This window comes from Marmota marmota, unplaced genomic scaffold (assembly GCF_001458135.2).
Source record: "Marmota marmota marmota unplaced genomic scaffold, marMar, whole genome shotgun sequence".
Classification (NCBI taxonomy): domain Eukaryota; kingdom Metazoa; phylum Chordata; class Mammalia; order Rodentia; family Sciuridae; genus Marmota; species Marmota marmota.
This window is the reverse complement of record NW_026000005.1, coordinates 28,546,044-28,568,074: the sequence shown is the minus strand read 5'-3', so window position 1 is coordinate 28,568,074 and position 22,031 is coordinate 28,546,044. Positions and strand designations below refer to the sequence as shown.

At 33.7% G+C, this 22,031-nt stretch overlaps 1 protein-coding gene and 1 pseudogene across 8 annotated transcripts in view; one reads left to right on the top strand and one right to left on the bottom strand.

The window, feature by feature from the left end:
• Positions 1-22,031, top strand: part of Kansl1l (KAT8 regulatory NSL complex subunit 1 like) — a 141,330-nt gene that overhangs the window by 10,530 nt on the left and 108,769 nt on the right. For 6 of the 8 annotated variants that reach the window (XM_048808471.1, XM_048808472.1, XM_048808467.1 and 3 more), the window contains exon 2: positions 12,256-13,372. In XM_048808471.1, the coding sequence (XP_048664428.1) occupies positions 12,285-13,372 (1,088 nt within the window). In that variant the 5' untranslated portion in view covers positions 12,256-12,284. Of the gene's footprint in view, positions 1-4,481; positions 4,697-6,972; positions 6,985-7,699; positions 7,705-12,255; positions 13,373-22,031 lie in introns of those variants that run through there. The other 2 variants (XM_048808469.1, XM_048808468.1) reach the window with 2 other exon arrangements.
• Positions 7,711-8,487, bottom strand: LOC107138474 (annotated as a pseudogene).

The following is a 22,031-nucleotide window of genomic DNA, read 5'->3' as shown; positions in this document are numbered from 1 at the left end:
AGTACATTGTAAGTAATATAATACTTGACTGATTCATTTGAGTTCCTTCAGGTGGAGCCTCACTGATCTCAGTGTGATTTAATAGATAATCACAGTTATCTATTAAAAGGTCTAGTAGCTTCTCATTGTCCAATTGCTGTATTCAAGTGCTTTATCCAGTTTTGCTGCCATTTAACATAACTGGGATTATTTCTTTTCATTTACTCATTTGTCTGTCTTCTATGGAACTAAAGATTTCACTCTGAGCATTCTAGTTTATTGTAGCCTTTGGTTTGGCAAAAAGGATGCCTAGTGTCTAAAGTTCCCTGTTTTATTATTCAGATTATTGACAGTCCACCTGTTTTTATATGTTGCATCCTTTACTGCTGTTGATCTACCATAAAAATCTTATATGTAATGTGTAGTTCTGTTTTCATGATCTTTCATGTATTCAGTTATTTCTTGTTCATGTTCTTTAAATTTGTATTGTATCAGATGTTAGTCAAAGGAGGCAAGAAGCTGCTGTCTTCAGGTTTGGACTTGTATTTATTGATTGGGTTCATCAAGTTATAAACAGCAAGGAATGGAGCTGCTTACAATACAAGTGACAGCTAGTGGGGAATTAGCAAGCAGTTATTGACTTTAAAGCACATCATTTTTATCTCTATCCCTAAAGTTATTATTGCTTTGCAGTATTATAATGGAACATTGTACATAATAATGATCCTGTGACATAAATACAATCCTATATTACTTTGTTAAATTTAGAAAGGTAAGGAAGGTATATCATTTCCAAAAGATTTCTACTGTTCTTTAAAATGGTGTCTTGAGTGGATGTTTCAATGAAGTATGCTCCTTATACTTTAATTGTGTAGGATAAATAAATACCCAGAAAATGCTAATAAAAATGGTAATATTCTTGCCGATAGACAACCTGTAATGAAAATTGAAGATAATTTATAATGGAGATTTTTTAAAAATATTTGATGTTACTTTTAGGTTCATAGAAACATTTTTGTATGGTTGTGGAAATTCATTCATTTATAATATTTAAGCTTTGATAAAATTCAAGTTGTTTATGAACTTTTTTTAAATTTGTAATATTGAGGCTTTTTCCAGCCCTATAAGACCAAGAATTCTCAAGTATGTTATTTTTAGTAATTAAAGTAATGTACTTGGTAGTAGGTTATTAATCAGTGTTTGCCACCTGAAGTTAAATTGAAGCCCAGATGTATTAACTGAGCAAATGTGTTAGTGTACTTTTAGATGTAAATTCCTGCAACCAAATTGATGTATACAGAAAAGTACACTTCATTTATATTCCTATGAGTCATGCACTTGTAACTGAATGGTAATAATTCTGCTTGAAGTATGATCTGTTTGATGTGCTATGTGGCCACCCAAGTGGCTTTATCTTTAATTAAATTCTTTTAGTCTTCAAAGAGAATTCCTTTTTAGGCATAGTTTTCAAAGTGGAAGAAGTTCTTGCTTATAAACATAATTGAATACAAAGTACACTGTACCCTGGTCATGCCAATTACTGCAGTGCTTTTGGCTATAAATTGAGAATTCTCCTTTTAAGGCACAAAGAAATTTTGAAAAAACACCATATATGTTTTTGAGGAATAAAATGGTACCATTGTGAACTCATTCTCCTTTTGTTGTTTTAATTGTATTTTTCATTTTTATATAATGTTAGAAAATTTGAGTTCCCTTATATTTTAATTTAAAAAGTACATTCATATTTTGCTAAAAAGATTTGTATTTTTCTCATCTTTTTTTCCTGTTATTATGGGTAAGCTATTTATCACATTTAAGTCTTAAGTGTGAAAGTAATTTAAGATAGGACTCTACTTCAAAATGCTGCTGGTGGTCTTTGATTCTAGTTTTGCTTTTCTACATGGAAATGTACTGCGTTTATCAAGATTACAAGGAGAAGGGTAAATTTAATGTTCTGGGGTAGATTTGGATAGAATATTTTCCATGGACCGTATATGCATCCTAGAGTATAAATCACAATAAAAATCTGGAGGAGTATTTTAGGGGTGGCAAATCAGATTTAGTCTTTAATATTCATTCTTCGTAGAAAAGTGATTTCCACCTATATTATCAGTTTTAATGCTGAAGGTAGAAGGACTAGATTAGCACATTTTAAATTTTCTTTTACAAATATTTCAAAAATTGTTTGGAATATGTGACTTATATGGTAACTAGTCAAGGCTTGATTACTAAAGTGTCTGAACCAACTCAATAATTGTTTTTTGCTAATTATCTCACTATGTACATACTGGTTTTGAGATATGATAGTTTTTTACTATTCATGATGTCCAGTGGATTAAATTGTGTTTAATTAATGCTAAACTCATGAAATATGAGTGATTTTTGAATCCTAAAAATATAGATTGAGCCACTTCTGGAAACATTCTAGAGACAAGAGCAAGGCCTTTTATTTTTAGTAGTACAATTTCAGAATAATTAATTGCTTTTTAAATTCATAATGAATGCTGTTTAAATGAAATTATAGACTGATAATTAGAATTCATGGCATATATTTAACAGTATAATTCAGCTCATTGTTCTTACTGGATTTATTTGATTATGCTAACAAAATTTAATCAAAAAGAAAGGAAATTTTTTTTGATTCTTTGTAGTATAAAATATTCTTATTATTTAAAATTATAAACTTTGATTTCTCTTACTAAAATTCTCTCCAGTTGGTGCTTTTTATGAGACTTCTAAGAAATTTTGGTCTGGGTTGAGAACATACTGAAGTTAGGGTTGTCTCCCAAAGGATTATTTATTACTTGGTGGATTATCTGTAATGGTTTTATGGCAGATTTTTTTTTTTTTTTCCTACCCACAAAATTTCTGGACCTCCAAGGTGCTAAGGTTTTTTTTTTTTCTAATTTAAAGTGAAATGTAAGTTGAAAATTTTGTTGTAAAATCATAATAGTGAAATTCATATCTAGAAATATAATTGGTTTTTGGATTATCAAATACTATTGCCTGTTGACAGTTAATCAAGGCTTTCTAGTAAACTTGCTTTGAAAGATTACTGATATAGTTTCTTGCAGTTTAGCTTTAATCTGTTAGCTTGATAATTTAGTTGTGGTCAAAATTTTTATGTATGTTTATGAACAATAAGAGTTTAATTTTTCTAGTTTTTTTCTGTTTTAGGTTCATTCAAGTTCTTTTGTCATTTGACTAACTCCTTTAGAAATGGTACTTATTGTACCTGAATTTCCTGGGAGTACATGAAATAAATAATCATCAAAGATGATGGTGGTTCCAGACATCATGACACACACAGAGGGAGCTGAGGCTGCAGGATTACAAATTCAAGGCTAGCATGGGCAAATAGTGTGACTCTATCTCAAAATAATAACAAGGGCTATGGATGTAGCTCAGTTGGTAGACTTTACTTGGGTTCAACCCAAGTGCGTCCACCCTCCCCCAAAAGATTATACAAACCAGAGTGTAGCATTTTAGTAGCTACACATGCTTAAATTTAGCTAAGATCTAAATAACCCCCAACATACAATTATGAGCATAATTAGAAACTGAATATTAATAAAGATCACAAAACTTATCAGAAAGCTCTTTTAGAATTTGTCTTTTGACCATGGAAAGTTTTGTTGATTCTACCTTAAAATATATTCCAAATTCATTCATTTTTTTTCTTTATTTCAACTAGTCTAAGCCGCTAGTACCATCTCTCTCTCATTTGTATTACTTCAATACCTGCCTAACTGGTCTCTCTGCTTCCAGTCTTGTTCCATTACAATTTTTTTTTTCTTTACAGAATATCCAGAGTAATTTTTAAAAAGTCACCTCATACCAAATTCCCTCATATAAATCTCTAGTAGCTTTTCTTTGACTTATATAAAATGTTTCTAAACAGATATAGTCTTTTTCATCTCTGCTGTTATTTCCTATTACTCTCTCTGGTTCCTTATGTTCCACAAACGCACCAAGTTTATTCCTGTCTTAAAGCTTTCTATTATTTTTTTCATTGGAAGGGACATATCACAAATCTTGTTATATTGTTACTGTCATTTTAGAGAAGATGTTAACCAGAGAGAGGCCTGCCTTCTATAAATCTAAACTTACCCCTACCCCAAAGTAATCTTGTGCAATACTTTAATTTTCATAAAGCACTTATGAAACCCTGTTTACTTGATATTTCCTTATTTACTCATTCTGTAGCTACCATTTGCTTGAATGTTAAGCTCTGTGAGGGTAGAAACCTTATTTGTCACATTCACTACTCTTGTTCTAGTATTTAGGGTAGTCACATGTTGCTCAGAAATATGTATTAACTGATGCATGGTTTTAGATTGAATATATGTTAAATGAAGATTAGAATCTAGCTTCTGCCAACAGTAGATAAAATTATTTAAATATTATGACTTAATGTTGCTTTTTTCCACTTCTCTTAAAAATTAACTGGCTTATCTACATAGTTTGTGCATTTTTATTTTTAAAAAGATGAAATAGTTTTTCAGCTGTCATTTATAAGTACTTCTTTATAAATAATATGTTGTGGTATGGATAGTTCTAATACCTCAGATTAAAACCAGATGGCTTTATTTGTAGCTAGTTATTTTCATTGCCTTTTAAAAATTTGGCTTCTGAAATACTGAAGGCACATTTCAGTGCTGTGGAAGAATTGTAATCATGGAATACAGCTTATGGAACTAATGGATATCATCTTGAGGTGAATTTACAGAATTACTCACTATTTTATGCTTTTCAAATTAGTATTCCTTGTGTATTCTGCCTCTTACTAGTTGTCCTTTATGTGTATAAATGAAATAATACTCAGTTAAGAATAAGTACAATTTAAACTGTAGTAGTCAAAACCATTACTCAGTTTATCTGAATCACGCACTCAGTGATTTTCAGTAGTATACGCATTTAATTTCCACTAACTCCTGAACGTATATCTTCTGGAAATATATGCCAAAGGCTTCTAAACTTCTGTTTGAAATAATTGAAAAGTTTATTTACCATTTAATTTTGAGGAAGTTCAAATTATTGATTTTTTTCTTTTCTGAATAATGTTTTTTGTGTCATATCTAAAAAAATCTTTGCCTAACTCAAAATTACAAACACTTTCTTCTTTTTTTCCCCCTGGAAGTTTTATAGTTTTGGGTTTTACATATAGGCTGCTCATGATTCATTCTGATGGAGCTGATGATTTTCATACAAAGTAAAAAGTATGTGTTAAGGTTTATTTTAGTTTATTTTATTCTATTTTGTATATGGATGTCTATATTTCAGAACTATTTGTTAAAAAGAGAGACAAATCTTTCTATACTGCATTACAAAATTTAAAAAAATCACTTGACCATACATATGTGGCCTTTGGACAATGCAACACTGTCCTTTAGTATAAGTTGTTAGATAGTGTGAATCCTTCAGTTTTGTTCTTGTTCAGAATTGTTTTGGTTATTCTGTTTCCTTTGACTTTTTATATTAATCTTTGAAGTAACATTGATATAGCAGGAAATTCTGCCAAAATTTAATTGAGAGTTTTTAATCTCACAGATTAGTTTGTAGAGAATTAATACCATAACAGTATTGAACAGATTAATCCATGAATACAATGTGTTGTTTCATGTCTTTAGGGCACCTCAATATTTTTCATTGGTGTTTTTAATTTTTCAGTATATAGATAATTCACACATTTTGTTAGATTTATGTCTGAAATTTGTTTGTTTTGTTTTGTTGATGCTGGGGATTGAACCTAGGGACTCATGCATACTAAACTCTACCACTGAACTACACCCCTATTCCTTGTTTGAGGTATTAGGATTATTATTGTTTGGGAAGATTATGGAATTATTAATGTTTTTAAAGTTTGTATTTCTAGTTTCTCATTTTTAGTATATAGAAATATAAATGATTTTGTATGTTGATCTTCTGTTTCTTATTAAGCTCATTAGTTCTAGGCTTGTTTTTGTTTTTTTATTTTTTATTTTCCTTATGATGTTATCTATGAGTAGAGACAGTTTTACTTATTTTCTAATCTGTATGCCTTTTATTTCTTTTGTTGCCCTATTGCATTTATTAGGACCTCTAGTATAACATTGAATATGAATTTTGAGAACATACACTTTGCTTCATTCCTAATCTTAGGGAAAAATAATCCATTCTTTTACTATTTAATTATGATCTGAAGCACATTCTTTTTTTTTTTTTTTTTTTTTCGTGGTGCTGGGTTTTTTACCCAAGGCCTGTGCATGCTAGCCAAGCACTCCAAGCACTCTACCACTAACTATATCTTCAACTCTGTGTAGGTACTTTTTACCCGGTTAAGGAATTCCTCTCTTGTTGATTGATTGAGTTCCCCCCGCCCCCACCAAGGAATGGATATTGAAGTCTAATGCTTTTTATCTATTTTTTATTTATTTCTTAATTTGGAGAGACTGGTTCTTTATTTCAAAAAGACACTTGTCAATATTCAGTATCAAAACAGTTCCACTGTTGTTTCTCTTTCTCCCTGCTGGCCCCAAAGAGACCATAACAAAGGAGAGTACATTTTAAGCCAGTAAGCTGCAGGATGTACACCTAACAGACCTTACAGAAACTTCATCTAGAAGTGGGGATTGGGTTGGGAAAGAAACTGAAAGATCAGCACACTGCCATCCCAGACTATAGACTCTCATAGCCAGATGGGGTGGCCACGTGCCCCAACCTCAAAGATGCAAAGTTTCAAAATAATATAAAATTTAAAAAGTTTTGAACATAAGCTATTCGAGATTCTCCAGCACTGACTGATACAAAGCACAATGAGATGGCACTTTTAGATAGAGCAGCTTCAGACCCAGAAAAGGGCGATGGGATGAGTTTTATGTGGCTAAATCAGTGGCAAAAACATAATTTTCTTTTTTTTTTTTTCAAGGAGGCAGGAGAGCAATTAAGTGGTCACCACAAAATTAAGGGGCCCATGATCCATTCTGTGAACACTTGGGAAGCTGATAGAGATAGAGAAAAAATTTGGTCTTGGAGCTAAGAATATGGTTCAGTGGTAGAGCATTAGCTGAACATGCAGGAGGCCCTGGGTTCAATCTCCAGCACCACAAAAAACAAAAAGTCTCAGAGGTCTCACCATGTTAATTTGGTCATTTCTGATGAAAAAAAAAAAAAAAAAGAATAAAGTCATCTAAAGATACCTTAAAGCTAAAAAAACCCTGAATAGCAAGGTTTTTGTTTTTTTGGCTAACTCCTTGGAATCACCTTTCTGGTTCCGCTGGTACTTTGCAAAGAGCAGTGAGGTTTCCCATAGTAAACTGTTTGGCTCTGTTTGGCTTTCAGTAAGGCAGGTCCATTCCTCTTTTCCTCCTCTATGGAGAGAGCAATAGGGATTAGGCTGGAAAGTTACCTTCCAAAAGTGAGAAGGGAATTAGATTGCTGTTTCAGAGCTATGAAATTATTTGGAATGTTTTACAAGTGGCTACTGTAACAGGTAATCACAAAATGTGTACATCACAACAAACTTTTAAAGACACTTTGCCTTGTGCTCACATTCCCTTAAATGCTGTTCCCAAAAGTGGTCAGCCTCTAGCCCAGCTGGAATCTCTGGGAGGAAGCAGAGACAGTTTGGTGAAAAATACAAGGGGTTGGGGGTAAAGGGGATGTTGAAAGGAGAAAGCAGCCTTCCAGTTAAAAAATCAGCCTTCAGTTTCAAGGGCAGCTTCAGGCTGGCTGGCCTCAGGCAGAGTCAGGGTCAGAGGGAGGAGCAGCAACAGGGTGGGACTGGGGAGCTCAACATCTCCTTCAGGTTGAACAGTCTGGTCCAGCATGTACAGAGGTGCTCCTCTTTAGTGCATTTCAGCTAATCTTCCAAATCATCAATTGTCTTTTCCAGTTAGGCTACGGATCTCTGCAAATTCAGCACGGGTCTCTGCCTCCTTGAATTATCAGTGAGAATCTTTATTTCTTCCTGGTATTTGTCTTTTATTAAGAGTAGTTTTCTTCAGCAGCATTCAGACACTTCAGGTTCTGTTCCATCAGTCTGATCTGCTCATCCATCTCTCAACAACTGGACTGTGCTAGCTCAGCTCATTCCTCTGTGCATTCCAAGTCTCCTTCAGTGATCACTAACTTGGGAGCCACCTCTTCATATTTCCTATCTGCTTCTTCTGCAATGTGCTTAGCTTCTTTGAGTTGATTTCTTGGAGTTCCATGTTTTTTTCATCTTTTAGGGCCTGGTTTTCAATAACCTTCATACCTTGCTCGCTCACATCAGCAGCTTTTTCTGCTTCCTCCAGCCTTTGCAGGGCAGTAGCTAGGCATTCTTGAGCTTGGTCCAGCTCCTCTTGAACCAGTTGGATCCTGCAGTTCAAGGAGGGTACCTCAGCCTTAGCCTGTTTGTTCCTGGGCCCGCCTTTGTCCCTCAACTTCCCATTGGAGGCACTCAGCCCTCTCTTCAGCATCATCTGATTGCTGCTGCAGAACCTGGATCTTGCGCTTCACCCCCTCCATGGTGGTGATCCCGGCCATAGTTTCCACCCAGTCCCTTCTCCATATCTGCCTTCTGCCTCCTCCGCTCCGCGTTGTAGCCGCTTCTCTGTCTAATGCTTTTTTATGCATCTATTGAGATCATGTATTTTTAAATTTTTTTTAATAAGGTGAATTTCAGTGATGATTTAAAAAGCTCTACTTAGTTTTGAAATATTATCCTTTTTATATATTGCTATGTTTATACATTTATTTAAAAATAGTAATTAGAATTAGTAAATTCTGAAACATTTTAATAATTCAGTCAACAAATTCATGAATTACTGTGTACCAGGCATTATTCTAGAATGCTGAACAAAACTGTCCTTAAATTATATTCCCTTTGTGCAATATAATACAATGTAAGGTAGTGATGCTGCTAGAAGAGAATGTACTAGAAGAGAATGGAGAGTCATGAAGTGAGGAGTTCAAGTTATTTTAAATATATTGATCAGGGAAAGACTTTAATGAGGTGACCTTAGAGCAGAAACATGAATGAAGTGAGGGAGGTAGCCATCTTATTTGTAGAAAAATAATAATTATTTCAGTCTGAGAGGATAGCAGGCATAGTCACTGAGTCAGAGGGTTGTATTTCAAGATTAGCACAAAAGCCAGTGTTTCTGGAGTTTTATATAGTAATCCATGGAGAGAATTGTAGAAGATGATATAGTCAGAAACCTAATAATCTTAAAACTTTGTAGGCCATGGTAAGCATAACTTTGGATTTTATTCTAAGTATAGTGGCAACTACGCATTTATTCACCAGACATTTATTGAGTACCTGATATACGTCAGATATTTGTTTATATTGGGGATACAGTAGTTCTTAAAATAGTAAAAGATCTAAGCCTTCCGAGAGCTTGTAAGTGTTACTGAAAAGTATATATAATATGAAGGTAACCAGAAGTGATAGTTTCAAATATTCATTTGGGAAACATTGTTATATACAATGATTATGTATCTAAACAATTGGAATAAATCCACTTACATTTTATGCTCAATACATGAAGGAGACATACCTATTTTCATGGGCTTCTTTTGATTGCAAATTATAGAGATTTATTGCAGACTAGGATTTTTTTTTTTTTAAATAAGGATACACGTAGGAATAGGGTATAGAAGGACTTCATAGAAATCCTAGAATTGGGGCTGTGATATGTAGGGGCCTTTCAGAGTCTAGAACCTAAAATTTCACATTGATAAACAAGTGAATTGGTTATCTGTTGCTATGTAACAATATCAAAATTTAGTGGCTTAAAACATTTATAGTTTTGGGGATTTGGGAATCTAGACTTAGCTGGGTGCCTCTGGTTCAGTCTTTCTGACCAGGTTGCAATCAAGGTGTTGGCAGGAGCAGCAGTCATCTCAGGGCTTGACTGGGGAAGGATCTACTTCTCAGATCGCTTACATGGCTATTGGCCAGAGAGATATCATTTCTTTGTCATGTGTATCTTTATAGCTCAGAGAATGGCAGCTAGCTTCCTTGAGTGAGAAAAGGTAACAAGATGGAAGCCACAGTTTCTTTGTAACCTAATCTCTTGAAGTCATATCCCATCATTACTATTGTATTCACTCATTAGAAGTGAGTCACTAAATTCAGTCCATACTAGAGGGGATTACACAAAGGCATGAATGCCAGAAGGTGGGGATTAGGGTCATTTTGGAAGTTGCTTATCATATCAATTAAGCCATATATGTGTGTGTGTGTGTGTGTGTGTATAAGCATATATATACATACATACACACACCACATGTATAATTTTATTCTAGTTCTCTACCATAAATGGACCTTAGCCACCCTTAATATTTTTTAAAATTTGTTTTTCTAATTTGTTATACATGACATCAGAATGCATTTCAATTCATAGTACACATATAGAGCACATTTTTTTCATGTCTCTAGTTGTACACAAAGTGGAGTCACACCATTTGTGTCTTCATATGTGTACTTAAGGTAATGATGTCATTCCACCATCTTTCTTACTCCCATGCTCATTCCCTTTCTCTTCTTCCCCTTTGCCCTATCTAAAGTTCCTCCATTCCTCCCATGCCCCCCCCCCATCCCCATTATGGATCAGAATCCTCATATCAGGGAAAACATTCAGCATTTGTTTTTTGGGATTGGCTTCCTTCACTTAGGATAAAATTCTCCAACTCCATCCATTTACCTGCAAATGCCATGATTTTATTCTCTTGATGCTGAATAATATTCCATTGGCCACACTTAATCTTGCATTCCTTTTCCCTCTCTTTTTGCTGTCATCTGTATTTCTTAATAATCTGTGTATATTTTTTTTCTATTTCTTATTTTTAGTTTTTCCTAAGTGGTATTTTCACATTTGAAACATTTTTGTTAGGTGGTTAGATAACAGGAGCTCTTGCTTTGTTAATAATCTACATTTCTCACATTACTTTTGTAATTGAGTAAATGTTTAGTGACTATTTGGATGTCATCATCTGTGAAGTGCTTTCTTGCCCTATCCTTTACCCCATTTGTAGTTCTTTATATATCCTGGTAACTAATATTTTGTCTGTTGTATATGTTGTAGATATCTTCTTTTAGTCTATTACTTGCTTGACCTTGTTTGTGATTTTTTTTTTTTAATTAACAGAAATTTTTCTTTCTTGGTCATTTGTGATAGTTTTTATAAAATAATAAAAATGAAATATAGTTAAAGCTAGTATCTGGAGACACACAATATGAGAGTGTAGTAATAGATTATCTTTTGTGTTGAAACAAAAATTTTGGAGTATCATAGTTCCAAAGCATTAGCTATCTTTAAAAATTATGATTGCTAATAATGTAAAAAATTTTCCCTAATAGCCTTCATAATTTTTAATGGTACTATGTCACCTTTTTCTTTGAATCAGAAAATATGGTCTCAACTCTTCCTTTTGATAAAATCCAGTAAAGGTTATTTAATGAGAGGATTAATCATTAGTGATCATCTGGCATAATAACCAGTATTTTTCAGGCAAGAATAATGCCTTCTGCAATGATAACTGATGATTATTATTTGTGAATTGGGTAAAAATATTAGATACATTTTCAGGAATAATTTATAGATTTGTGTAGATTATATGAGTTCTGACTATCACATTTTTTATTTCCACATTTTTGCATTATTTTTAATAGCTATGAATTTATATGTTTTTATTTGAAGTTTGGTTCACTTAGGTCTTATGAACAAATTATTTAGTACATTTTAATTGTCATTATTACTGTTCAGGTTGTGGAGATTAAATTAAGAAATGGAGGTTTAGAGCAATTTATTTTACTTCATAAAAACGTAAAATTGATGCTTTTTGTCAAAATTATAGGACTGAATCACATTTTTAAGTATGATGAGATTCTGAGTTGGAATTTTTTTTTCTTTGACTCTTACTAAACCTTGTCAAAAAATTGAATTCTGAAATGTAATCATATCCACAAGTACTTGTTGAACACTTGTTGTGATAGTGCAATTTTTTTTTTTGTGGTACAGTGCTGTGGGATGATACATGGCCTCACATATGCTAGACAAGTACTCTACCACCAAACTATACCCCTAACCTGATATTGTACAACTTTAATTGGAATTTTAGGTATTAGGCCCCCAGTCACAGTGAATAATAGCTAATCCTTGTAATAATGTTGGAAGTTGGGAAATAAAGGACCTTGATTCAATTCACATTTTAATCAGAAACATCAAGAAAATGTTGCCCTTGGAAAAGTATAAGCATGAAAATTTTTTTCTAGATATTTGATCATTTATTTTTACATTATTTTAGGTTTCCAGTAATTATCTGCAGGGATCGCCATGACCCCAGCTCTGAGGGAAGCAACAGCAAAGGGTATCTGCTTTTCATCTTTGCCAAGTAACATGGAGTCTGACAAGATGCTGTGCATGGAAGGTCCAAGAACTGTAGATGAAAAGCTAAAAGGAGACACTTTCTCTCAGATGCTGGGATTTCCAACTCCTGAACCTACTCTTAACACTAATTTTGTGAATTTAAAACATTTTGGCTCCACCCAGTCTTCAAAACATTATCAGACAGTTCTTTTAATGAGTTCTAATTCTACATTAAGTAAATACAATGAGAATTACAAACAAAAGAAATCAGGGGAGCCCAACTGCAATAAGCTGAAAAACATACTGTGTAATGGCAGCAACATTCAGCTCAGTAAAATCTGCCATTCTCATTCTGAAGAATTCATCAAAAAGGAACCTCTATCAGATACCACAAGCCAGGGCATGAAAGATATACAAATTATTTTGGATTCAAATTTAACCAAAGACACTACTATAGATAAAGTACAATTGCAAAAGTGTAAATGGTACCAAAAGAATGCACTTCTGGATAAAGTTACTGATGCTGAAATTAAAAAGGGTTTATTGCACTGCATTCAAAAGAAAATTGGACCTGGCTACTCAAATGTGCCTATTAATTCCTCAGCTGCTGAGAAAGAGGAGGAAGTGAATGCTCGTTTACTCCACTGTGTAAGCAAACAGAAAATTTTACTTAGCCAGGCTAGAAGAACTCAGAAACATTTGCAGATGCTCCTGGCAAAGCATGTTGTTAAGCACTATGGTGAGCAAATGAAATTTTCTATGAAACATCAACTGCCCAAAATGAATCTCTCTCATGAATCTACCACAGTTTTGGATAACAGTTTACCCAAATGCACTGAAATTAAGCCAGAAGTCAACATGTTGACTGCAGAGAATAAATTGTGGGATGATACAAAAAATGGCTTTGCTCGGTGTACAGCTGCAGAAATCCAAAGATTTGCACTGTCTGCTACAGGGCTGTTGTCTCATGTTGAAGAGGGTCTGGATTCTGATGCAACTGATAGCAGCTCTGATGACGATTTGGATGAATATACCATTAGAAAAAATGTGGCAGTGTAAGTGCAAAATTATTATTAGACCTTTTTTTCTGTTCTGTGTATGGCGGCAGTTGTCTTGGTTTCAAGATATGTTAAAAGGAAATAGGCTTTCTAAAATCTTCATGCCATAATCTTTAATTTAAAAAACTTTGGTGAATTTTTAAAATGCTCCATTTGTTAAGCTATTGTGTGTGAGTCAGATCTGTGGAGGATTGGTTTCAGAACCTTCTGCAGATACCACACTCCAGGAATGCTCAAGTTCCTTATTTAAAAATGGTACAGTATATGTACCTATATACAGCCTGCTGTATACTTTAAATCATTTGTAGATTACATATAATCTACAATGTAAATGCCATATAAATAGTTGTCATATGCTTTGTTTAGACCATAATGACAAGGGAAAAAGTGTACATACTCAGTACAGATGCAATTTTTTTTCTATATTTCCAATTTGTGATTGGTCGAATTGGCAAAAGTAGAACCTATACATATGGAGGTCTGACTGCACATACAGTTTAAAAATAAATTACTCAACTATTCTATCTAGAAAAAATAATATAATTAGTTAATATAATAGTAATAATATAATTAGTTATAAGTAAGCATTCTTTTTATTCTCAAATATAATAAGGTGTAAACTTTGCTTAAGTGATCTAGCCAATATAAATAGCTAAAACAAACAAACAAAAGTCAAGTCTGTACATAGACAACCTTCATTGACTGTTATCAGTTGAGAGTACTTGAAATTGACCTGCTATTTTTTTTAACTATATTTTCATTGTATTCATAGTTTTCAGCTTTGTTCTTTACCAACTAAGTCAGTATTTGCTAGACTAAGAAAATGAAAACCAAATTATAATGTCAACTGTAAGATACCTATTGAATATTTACTATATGCTTGACACTAGAGATTAAGTTGTAGACAAAAATATTTACAGTATCTTTCCTCCTGAGTTTTTACATGAAACAAAACTATTTAGATTTTCTTTTAAATGCAGCCCCAAAATACCTTTAATTGTAACACCATGATAACATTTCAGAACAGCTGTAATAGAAATTTAAATTTCTTTGTCTATGATATCCAATAGGCACTTGCCTTGTGTTGGTATTGAGTTTTTGAAATTTGACCAGTGATACTGAAGGATTGAATTTTGAATATTATTTGACAATTTAAATTTAAATAGCCAGATCCAACATAGTTGTTATTATTTGGTACCTGGGATTGAACCCAGGGGTGCTTAACCACTCAACATTCCCAGCTCTTTTTTAACTTTTTATTTTGACACAGGATCTCACTAAGTTGTTTAGGGCCTCACTAAATGGTGACACTGACCTCCAAACATGATCCTTCTGCCTCAGCCTCCCAAGTTGCTGAGATTACAGGCAAGTGCCACTATGCCCAGCAGAACATAGCTTTTAATCTAGCTTTCAGGGAATCTGTTGATGCCACCAAATTGACGTGAATTACTGTGTGTATATGTGGCTTTTGGATGTAGAAAGTCCATCACTTTTTTACATTCTCACAAGTAAATGTAACTCATAGAATTAGAAGGCACTTTTTTACTAATAAGTATAAAGCAAGTTTTTATAATGAGAAAAGTACGTAAAGCAAAGTGAGCATTTTAGTCTTTTGGTGTTCTGATATCATTGTGATGGAAATTTGCTTGAATATGGGAGCCAGTAATGTTATTGAGCACAGGTTATTCTTTTGGCTGACATTGTGCTACTTATCTATGATATCTCAGTTCTTTCAACAACCCTGGGAAGTAATTGTTGTTATCCTGATTTCACTTAAGAAATAAATTCGGCATGGTTAAGTAATTTCCAAATAAGTTGGTAGAGCCAGAATTTTGTCCATTTATGGGTGACTTTAAATCCATGTGTGTTTCTTTATACCATGCTGCTCTCTCAGCATTATATCATTGATTCTTACAGCTACAAGAATTTTTAGGCTCATGAGTTGAAAGAAGACTAAAAATTTGCTAATTTTATACTTAAAATACTTTTAAAATAATTTAGTTTAATAAAATTTAGTAGGTTAATATAAATATTTACCTTTTTGTTGTTTAGAACAGCTAAAAGCAAATTTACCTCCTTTAACTAGAAATAGAATTAAGAAAATTATATCTTCCCAAACTATTTCAACCTGTGATGCTATTTCTGTTAGTATTCTCTTTCATTTTTTTACAGCACTGCCATATAGTTTATCATCAAATCATGTTTTTTATATGGTTTATAAATGTATCTATTAGTCTTAATAACACAACCCCTATTAAGGGTAGAAATCAAATTTTTTACTTTTTGTTATTATTTATACTCCAAGCATAGTGATTGGTTCGTCAACATTTTGTTTTAAAAAAGACTTACTTTTACTCCTTAAATTTAGTGAGAGAACACTGAGTTCAGACATTTATATAAAATATACATAAATGAGGAAATCTGATTATTGAAATATGTTTTAAAGAAAATATCAAACAATACATATTCTACCTTTATTTATCCTTTGGTACCAGGGATTGAATTCAGGGGCACACAACCACTGATCCACATCCCCAGCCCTTTTTTGTATTTTATTTAGAGATAGGGTCTCACCAAGTTGCTTACCGCCTGGCTTTTGCTCAGGCCACTTTGAACTCCCATCCTCCTGCCGCAGCCTCCCAAGCCTCTGGAATTATAGGCCTGCACCACCGCGCCCAACATATTCTACTTTTCTTGTCTACTCTGCCATTTCTTTTGTTTTTGAGGAAAAGTGAAGTAAAGTAGCCTTTAAAAAATTGGATCTTGATCTGGAAAATTTACTTTTCATACTTTATTTTTTCCCATAATCGACTGGAGAAGTTTTGAGAACTCTGAAATAGTCAATAAGAAATTTCATAACAACTTATAGCCTCTTAAGTTATTGACCTTTTAATATTATGATGAGTTGATTATTAAAGCTCATATCTTTATTTCAGTAAGTCAAAGACTTTGTTCTAAAGTCAAACTCATCTAATAGATTTTTTATTTAACTAATACTAAATTCATAAAACTCTTTGAATTTTCTAATTCATTGACTTATTTGATAATTGTTTAGTTTTTTGTTTTTGCTACTCAAAATCTGTCCCAACATTTATTTATTTCATATACCTTACCATATATTTGTTTTGAATATTTTTACTTACAATAATAGGTATCTTGTGAGAAAGATTGTTTTTAAGTATTTAATTAATTTTGAAGTTAACTGAATTTGACAGCAAATAACAGGACTTTAATTATTTCTTTTGATGTAAGTATAAAAATAGTATCTGTTTTATTTAAATTGGAGTTAATCAGTTTGATTTCAGGTTACTAAATTCATTTTTAATTTATAACATCACGTTAAGTTTATTTTTTCTTATTGTTATTTTTTACATTGCTGGGAACTCATTTTTCAAATATAGATGAATATTTTTAACACAAGGTTTGGAATTAAACCTTAAACATAAAATTAGAGTAAAAAGATTCGTTTTACCTTCTATTTTTCTTTGGCTTTATAGTCCTGATAGGAAAAAACAGTTTCCTTCACTTTAATCAAGAAATTACCTGTGAAGGAGTGTACTTGTTTGCTTTTTGTTTGTTCTTTTTCTTTTCTTGCCGGGGGCGAGGGGGGGCGGTATTGGATAGCACTTATATTGCCATTACCATTTTTGTTTTAAGTATACATTTTATTTGCCACTTTTACTTTCCCTCCTAAGATGGAGGCAGTAGATAAATTCATAATGACACTACTTGATAGACTTTAAAAATAACTTCTGATTGAGAGGCTAGTGTGCATTAAAAGTTAAAAAAAACGTTGATTTCAGAAAGGATGATGGGGGATTTAATTTTTGTGGGTTTGCAATATGAATGGAATCTTTCCCTTCATTTTGACTTTTTGTGTAAGTGAAGAGCTCAGGTTTTGGAAATAATTGTGTTACAATTATGATCCTAAGTATGGTTACTCTTAACTTTCTGATTCAGGTTCCTCTTCTTTGGGCTATGATAAAGAGTTCTGGAGATAATTAGGTGAAATATTAAATATAAGGTAATAATAAGACATTGATAAGACAGCCAATGAAGAGTTATTATCAAACAATTTACTACTGAGAAAGCTTATCTGGAGCTTAATATTGCTGGGAGAAACTTCGGGAGTTAGTGTAAATAAGGAGCAGGGATAGTTTTATACCAGTTATCATCAGTTATTGATTATAGGTGCTCTTGGTAGCATCAGTTTCCTGGCACTTCTGTTCTGCTACTTGGGTGGGGTTGGCAAAGCAGTGTCCAGCAACAACAAAAAAGAAGCCCTCAATCAAAGTAATGCAGGTGCTGGCAGTTGGAAGTCAGGCTTGTGTTTACTGGTTAAATTTGAGGTGACATGGTTGGGTCACTGGCAAGAGCCTATTACAATTATTTCTTATTTGCTTAGTAAATTCTCAGAATTCTGGTATTTCTTTTCTTTTGGGGAATAATGATCAGTTGCTTTCTTCTAGTGTATGTATTTGGAGAAACTTGCAGATTTTGATATAGGAATGTTTTGATTCTCCAAATTTGTAGAAAAGGAAGAAATATGTCTCCTTGTGTATTCCAGGAATCCTGTCAATGTCTTCCAAATCCCATAATTGAACTACCTCAGAGGTTGAGTGCAAAATACCTCATCATTTCCCCAAATGGTCTCCATATATTAAAATTTTCTTTGATTTTTTTTTAAGTTTAGGTATATAATTTGGTACACTTGATAAATTCTTTTTTAACAGATTAAGGCACTGACAAAGAAAGGAGACTGTTGATGTTTAGTTGTTGATGTTTTCTTAGAGCTGTTGGGTGACATCAGGCTGAAAGACAGGAAAGAACAAGCAACATTTTGTAGATCCACAGAAATGAATATTCAGGTTTGTTACTGATTTCCTATTTTGGCCAAAGGAAAGGAAAAGCAAAGAACAACAACAAAACTAAATAGCCAGGTGATCTAGTATTTCCTTTTGGGGTAAATAGACCAATAACATTCCATGAATACGTTGCAAACCAGAGAATTCTTGTATTTATATAATGCAAAGTTTAGAAATTGTTTTTATAGTCATGATGTTTTTTGTTCTATATACTTCTGAAATAGATAAGTTTGATTTTATTTGTTTTACTTGCAAGGAGAACAGTGAAAAGGTTGAATAAAATGCCATGCTAGAGAATTTTCAATATTATTTGAACGAAGAAACTTCCTTTTTTGGGAGGAGAAGCAGAAGGGAAGAACTTCAGAACTATTTGGGAAGTGGATTAACAGCTAAAAAATGATATACTGTGGCATGTGGACATCTTTGAGGAAAGTAATATTTCAATTAAAATAAACTCATTTGTTTTTAAAAAGGCATTTTTTTCTAGGTAATTTTGTGATCTTAGTCAATGTTTACTGGATTTGCTTGATGTTATAAAGTTAGTGAATAACAGAGCTGGAATTTCAGCCTAAGTCTTCCATCTCCAGGTTTTTAGGATATATTACTATAACTAAATACTTTAGCTTGCTTGCTTAGGCTGAAGTTATTGACCAAAGTATTTTCAACATCGAATCCAAACCAAAGTCCAAAAAGTATTAATTTCTTTCAACTGGCAAAGAAAAATGAAGGTATTATTATAAAGTTGGAATTTTTTACTAAAAAAGTATGTCATTGTTTATATATATATACACAAATTTCTTTAAACTTTGCTCTAAATCCCAACCTACTCAACACATTTGAAGATGACCAAGTCAAGTAATTGTTTTGATTGCCTTGATTTTCACATGATGAGAGAGGTGGATAAATTCATCTTTTTGGTACATGTCTTAAAAAACTAATGCACATAATTTTCCTTGAGATTGCTATATAATGTGTATTACTTAAAAGCTTTGTATACCTTCAGTTTTAAGATATAAACCAACCACCTTCTTAGAAGAAACAAAATGATAGTTATGTCCTGTATTGGAAAATGTATTGGTAAAGCCATTTTGGAGTGGTTATACAAGTTATAATTTTATTTCTCAGGAAGAAATGATGATCCTTGTTTTCATAGTTTTTACAAAAGAGCACAGATCAGGAGAGAGCTGTCAGCTATCTAGATGGCATAGGAGATACAAGCCTTCATCCCACCCACCACAAAAAAATATACAAAATAGTCATCTATACATGAATGAAAATAGCTTTGGGAGGACTCAGGGATCTAAGTAAGAACCTGTAGCAACATGATAGAGGGAACACAAACAAAAAAGCAGAAACTTCACAGAAAGAATAGCTGAGGAGACTGGCATACCTGAGACATCTGGATAGAGAGAAACTAAGAATAAAACCAGGGGCTGTTTGTATCAAGCATGTGGTAAGTGCCACTGTAGTCACCAGTAGCCTTTCCTGCAGACTACAGCACCATATTTTACCACTAGGATAATTAACAGCCATCATCATTGGAGATCCTCTGGGAGGGAGATGTTGTTCTTCCCTGCCCAACAAGAAGATGGAGCTACTCTTGTGGCCACATCAGGATTAGATCTGCCACTGTCCCAACACCATGCACACTTTTTACTCTGGAACTTTAACAGCTCCTCATATGCCCAAATACTAGACTCTGGCTCTGTGGCTGCTCTACCTATCTCCACATTCCATATTTTGGGCTTATAGCTGTACCATGTGTACCCTTGACTCAAACACTAGAGTCACTGATGTTGCATGCTAGCCCCACCATAAGCTTTGGTGCCTAGGTTGCTCTGTGTTCACCTGTGCTACAGAGATCAGCTTTGTTGCCACCGTGTGAGCTCCTGTGCCTCTGACATCTGAGCCACCATTACAGTGTACACTTCAGTACATCTGTAGCTCCTTGTGTGACTGTACTTCAGAAACCAACACCACTGTCACTGTGAGCACCCTGGGCCCTGGAGCTGTGCTTTCATTGTGCTCCAGATATTGATTTTGCTACCACAGTGAGTAGGCCTGTGTTCCAGTCCTCAGAGTCACTGTAGTTCTCCAGGTACTGATGCTCCAGATCCCAGTTCCTTGGCTGTTCCATAGCAGTCATATTTTGTACACTGTTACCACTGGAGCTGTGAGCGTGCTTGCACCCCAGACATAGATGCCACCTAGGTCCCAGACCCTGACCTTTACACATGCTCATGTTCTGTTCCCTAGCTCTGTGGCTACAGCACAGATGTCACATCAGACGTTGTTGTAAGCACTACTGCAAATATGCCTACAAGCTATACCCAGATCCAAGAGGGACCTCATTGGTTCTGACCTCCCAGGTGAAAAAGATCCTTGCAACCACTGAAACCCATGTGTAGAGTAGAAGAGGTGCTAGGTGTTGTGGCATATACCTGTAATCACAGAGACTTGGGAGGTTGAAGCAGGAGCATGGTAAGTTTGAGGCCAGCCTTGGCAACTTAGTGAAACCCTGCCTCAAAATAAGGAAGGCTGGAGATGTAGCACAGTAGTAAAGGCCCCTGGGTTCAATTTTCAATACTAGGAAAAAAAAAGGAAGAGATGACTGCTCCTTCAGATATACAGATATCAATACAATGAGAAACATGTAAAAACTGAAAAAACATTATGCCACTAAAGGAATACAATAATTTTCCAGTAACTGACCCCAAATGAGAAAATGGATGAATTGCTTGACATAGAATTCAAAATAGTTGTTTTAAGGAAGCTCAGCAAACTACAAGAGAATGCAGTCAACTCAACAAAATCAAGAAAATAATACCTGAATGAAACAAGAAAATAAAAGAATCAATTCTGGAGCTGAAAAATTCAATGGGGAAAAAGGAAAAAATGCAAGAGAGCATTATCAGTAGAACTGATCAAGCAGAAGAAAGAATCTATGAACTCAATGACAGATTATTTGAAGAAAATTCAGTTTTAGGAGAAAGAAAAGGAATAAAGCCTTCAGGATTTATGGGACATGCTCAGTGGAGCAAAATTCACATTATAAGAAGAGAGAAGGAGTAGAAAGTGTTTTAAGGAAATTGTGACTGAAAACTTTTCAAATCTGGGGAACGACTACACGTATAGAAAGATAAAAGGTCTCCAATCATATTCAAAGAAAACTACACCAAAACATAATCTTGCTCTTAAAAATCACAGACTCATACTTGTAAGCAGCAGGAGAAAATTCTTCACATAAATGCCAGGTGACTTTTCATCAAATATCTCAGCAAATTTTCAGGTCAGGGGTGTAATAAATTAAGAATACTTTACCTAACAAAGCTGTCTGCAAAATGGAGAGAGAAGACTTTCTCAGGCAAACAAAAGCTGAAAATTCATCACCACTAGACCTGTTTTACAACAAATGGTAAAGAGAGTCTTTAAATTGAATGAAAAGAATGCTAATTAGTAATATGAAACTATAAATTTGCTAGTAAAATTAAGTAGTTAATGCAGAATACTTTAATACTGTAATGTTGATATGTGAGTCACTTAAATCTTTAGTATGAAGATTAAAAAATTATCAAAATATTAGCTACAGTAATTGCTGTAGGGTGTATGATATAAAGATGTAAATTGTGACATCAAAAACATGCAGTGGGGGTAATAAAAAATGTAGTTTTATATCTAGTTGAACTTATTGTATGGTTTGGATATGATTTGAGTGTGTCTACCGGTTCTTATGTTGAAAGCTTGGTTCCCAGTATGGTGATAAGGGATGGAGAGCTTTAAGAAGTGGCGGC